The 4345-nt window shown below is 38.4% G+C and overlaps 1 protein-coding gene across 2 annotated transcripts in view; it reads right to left on the bottom strand.

The window, feature by feature from the left end:
• Positions 1-372: 372 nt before the first annotated feature.
• ska1 (spindle and kinetochore associated complex subunit 1) overlaps positions 373-4345 on the bottom strand; it is a 283761-nt gene continuing 279788 nt past the window's right edge. For both annotated transcript variants that reach the window (XM_050072295.1, XM_050072296.1), the window contains one exon: positions 373-1014. In XM_050072295.1, the coding sequence (XP_049928252.1) occupies positions 866-1014 (149 nt within the window). In that variant the 3' untranslated portion in view covers positions 373-865. The remainder of the gene's footprint in view (positions 1015-4345) is intronic.

The raw sequence follows: 4345 nt of genomic DNA, 5'->3' as shown, positions 1-4345 counted from the left end.
ATACGAGTGCGCAAACAAAGAAATTTCAGTCTTGCTCCGGAGCTTGACTCATTGAGTTGTGATGTGTTTGTTGCCTGCGAGCACATTAAACCCAGTTGCATCTGATTCTACGTGTCTCCAGTGATTTTTTTTTTACCTCCGAGATTTAAGTTTTTGATATCTAATGGAAAACAAAGAAAGTCCGTTCGAGAAGATGGGAGCGAGGTCGCGAGCTTTCTGGCCCAGCTCCAGACCATTTGACTTTTGTTTCTACACATTCTTAAGTGTTCACTTGTGCCTTTTATGTGTTTTTACTTGCTGTACAACCAATTGTCATCAAGGGACAAAAATAAAGTTGAAGTTGAGTGACGATAAGAATTTCAAGGTGTTAATCACAAGGTAGTTTTTATTCTTTTGATTTTTATTTTGTTTAACTCAAAAATACAAAATGTTGTTGACACTTGTAACAATGTAATACAAAACAAAAAATCTATTTGTACCACAACATACATGTATACATATTCCACATTACTAATGTGCTCATACAGGCTATAAGAGGAAGAATATCCATGGGTAATTATTTAAATGTGAAATGAACCCACACAGATGCACTCTTTGCGATTAGATTCTGTGACAGACACAATGTCACTGTTTGCTTTTAAAAAATGTTCTGAGTATATAATAAGTCAATGAGGCCAACCGTCTGGCAGATCAAAAACCTCATATGTAGTGTCTGACAGGGTGCACAAATGTGCAGTCTGTAACTGTGACCACAATAAACCACGAGGTATGCACATTTACAAATTCTATTGACTTACTATTTCACCATAAGGAAGAAAAAACAACCACAGTAAAAGCATATTCCATCTGATTAGGACTTGTTGGTTCATATTAACATGTAGCGGGTGATGCCCCCCCCTCGAAGCTCCCGAAGGCGCTGGCAGTGTCGCAGCATGTTCAAAATCCCTTGAAAGCGTTTGTCCACCTTCATCTGAGTGAATTCACGAATGTCATCCTCCACCACAAAATACTGACCTTAAAGACATTTCAACACAACAGTGAGACAAGTGTTTCAGTGTCACTTTGATGCACTCGTGGCTATTAAGGGTGTGCTAAAAAATCGATACAGCATAGTATTGCGATATTTTGTGTGGCGATATTGTATCAATATACAGATGCTAAGTATCATTTTTTGTTATATACATAACTAATTTTTGCAAATATACATTTTAATACAACTTTTGGTACTAGAATAAAAACAAAAACAAATGCTTTTTCGGTCCACTAGATGGTGCTGATGTTTTTCCCTAGTGAGGTCAGCAGAGGTCTCAGTCAGTGGCATTTGGCAGGAAGTTCATCAAAACAAACATGGAGACACCGGGGAAAGAAGTCAGAAACGCACCGTCAGCTTTTAAATCAAATGTCTGGACCTATTTTGGGTTTTTTTTAACATGGAAGGCAAGAAGGACTTGGATATGACACGTGACTTGCAAGCAGTGTCATGTGAGAATAAAATACTTGGGGAATACTAAGAACATGAAGGCTCAGTTAGACTAAAGTTAAAACAGAATAAATACAGACAGCTTTCATTTTAGTTTGTTTTTAACATTTTAATTTTAGCCGTGCTAGTGTGATGTGCTTGTGTAAACCGTGACTGTAAACCATAACGGCAGTAAATAAGACTGTGGACAGAGCAGATTGAAATATCTCTTTCTACATGCTGAACACATGTATTGATAAAGTATTGGCTTTTTACTGGCAAAGGTTTATTGCACTTACAGTAACAAGCGTAGTTGTCAGCTACAGTAATCTTGAAGTTGTATTCCCTTCATCTGCACTGTGGCCTCTCTGCTGCTGTCTGACTTCACTCTGTCATGTTTGTGTGTGTCTGTGTATGTGTGCTGTGTGGAAGAGGTCAACTCTGAAATGTGGATGGCAGGAGAGAGGCTGCAGCACGACGATAAATGAAACCAAAAAAGTAACGATAAATCAAAACAAATCAACTTTATTTATATGGCACTTTTCATACAACAGTAACACAAAGTGCCTCACAGAGGTTAAAAACAACAAAGATCCAAACAGAAAACAAAAAGAAAAGAGAAAACCCAACCCTCCCACCCAACAAAAAGCTATTTAGCTCATAAAACTGAGTTAGTAGCTAGGTAAGAATGATCTACAACAGAGACATAGAATGCATCAAAAGTAAAACCTATAGGCTAACTAAAATAACAAAAGATAAAGGTTAAATGAGATAAGAACGTAAAAAGAGGAAGGGTAAGAATATAAAAAATAAATAAGAAATAGATAATAGATGGATAAATCGGTTATAAGAGGAATTTAAAATAGATAAATAAAGAGATCAGTTAAAAGCCTGATTAAAAAGATGAGTCTTGAGCCTCTTTTTAAAAACATCAACAGTCTCTGCAGCTCTGAGGTTCTCCGGCAGGCTGTTCCACAATCGGGGGCCATAATAATTAAATGCCGCCTCCCCGTGTGTTTTAGTCCTAACTTGTGGTATGGTTAAAAGGCCGGTGCCGGAGGACCTCAGGGTCCGCGAGGGTTGATATGGTAAAAGCAGGTCAGATAAATAAGAAGGCCCAAGACCGTTAAGACATTTAAAAACTAATAAAAGAACCTTAAAATCGATCCTGAAGCGCACGGGGAGCCAATGCAGCAATTTTAAAACTGGTGTAATGTGCTCCCGCCCTCTGGTCCTCGTCAGCACTCGTGCAGCTGAATTCTGTAATAATTGTAGATTTGAGATACTCTTTTTGGGAAGACCAGAGAGCAGGGCATTACAATAATCTAACCTACAGGAGATAAAAGCATGCATCAGCACCTCCGTGCTGGCCTGAGAGAGAAACGGGCGGACTCTGGCTATATTCTTAAGGTGGTAGAAACCTGCCTTTGTTATGTTTTTAATATGTGGAATAAAACAGAGCTCAGAGTCAAAAATCACACCCAGATTTTTTACAGATTGTGTTGGTTTAAAATCCTGTAGTTTTGGTAAAAGTTTCTCTCTCTGGCCTTCAGGACCAATGACTAAAACCTCTGTTTTGTCCTGGTTGAGCTGCAGGAAATTCGCTGCCATCCATGACTTTATATCTAAAATGCAGTTAAAAAGGGCATCAATTGGCCCTGTGTCATCAGGAGACACGGCGATGTACAGTTGCGTATCATCAGCATAACTATGAAAGCTGATGCCGTGCCTCCTGATGACGTCCCCCAGAGGAAGCATGTAGAGATTAAAAAGAGTTGGACCTAAAATTGACCCCTGGGGGACCCCACACTTTATCTCATGGGTTCCTGAGGAACATGTATCCATACTTACAAAGAAGTGTCGATCAGTAAGGTAAGAGACGAACCAGTTAAAAACAGTACCAGAAAGGCCGACCAGGTGCCTCAGTCTATTTAATAAAATGTGATGGTCTACTGTATCGAAGGCGGCAGTTAGATCCAGTAGTACCAAGACTGTGAGTTTATGGTTATCCAAATTGCACCTGATGTCGTTTAAAATCTTTAAAAGGGCTGTCTCGGTACTGTGGTTCATCCTAAAACCAGACTGATACTTCTCTAAAGTGTTATTTGTATTTAAAAAATCATTTACTTGGAAAGAAAAGATCCGATAATGTCGGAGCTTATTAATACTACAGTTTTGATTAATTTCGCTCCAGGCCATTTAATACCGAGTCTCAGTAGCCATCCCTAGCTGGGCCACTTGGAGGTTGCTTCTGGGCCGCATTTGGCCCGTGGGCTGCAAATTAAATAGACCTGGCCTATATGAACTCCAAATGACGGACATCCATCATAGCAACTGAGAACTTTAATCCCTGTATATTTGCTTATGTTTTTTCTTTATTATTCATCAGTTTGATCAATGTGTTTTATTTTTTTGCAGCTTTCATTACAAAGTGATGATTACAAAGTATGTGTTGTCAAAGTGAAAATTATTATACCTGCTTGTGTTTTCTCAAGTTGCAGTATACTGTAGGGGTGGAAATCATCCGAGGCCCGACCATAGGATATTAATGATACATAAGTCATAATACAGTATTATTGCAATTCTAAAAGTGTTGCGATATGCTGAGTATTCCGATAAAATATATTGTGATTTATTACCTTTTTTTTCCAACTACAAATACTGTCCCCATAGGAAAATTTTTTGTCAGCATCTGTTTTATCTAATAAGATTAAATTTTCTGTTTGGTTATCTCACTTCAATCATTTTAATTGCAGCACACCACGCCACTCAGCAACAGTTACTATACTAGATGTTTATCAGATAGTGCTGTCGCAAAATTTAAGGAAAAGATTACTCTGTCGTTAAATTCAATACCAAGTCCCTCAGTAACAGAGGTTTCCTGTA

This window comes from Epinephelus moara, chromosome 20 (genome assembly GCF_006386435.1).
Source record: "Epinephelus moara isolate mb chromosome 20, YSFRI_EMoa_1.0, whole genome shotgun sequence".
Classification (NCBI taxonomy): domain Eukaryota; kingdom Metazoa; phylum Chordata; class Actinopteri; order Perciformes; family Serranidae; genus Epinephelus; species Epinephelus moara.
This window is presented reverse-complemented; position numbering and strand designations above follow the sequence as displayed.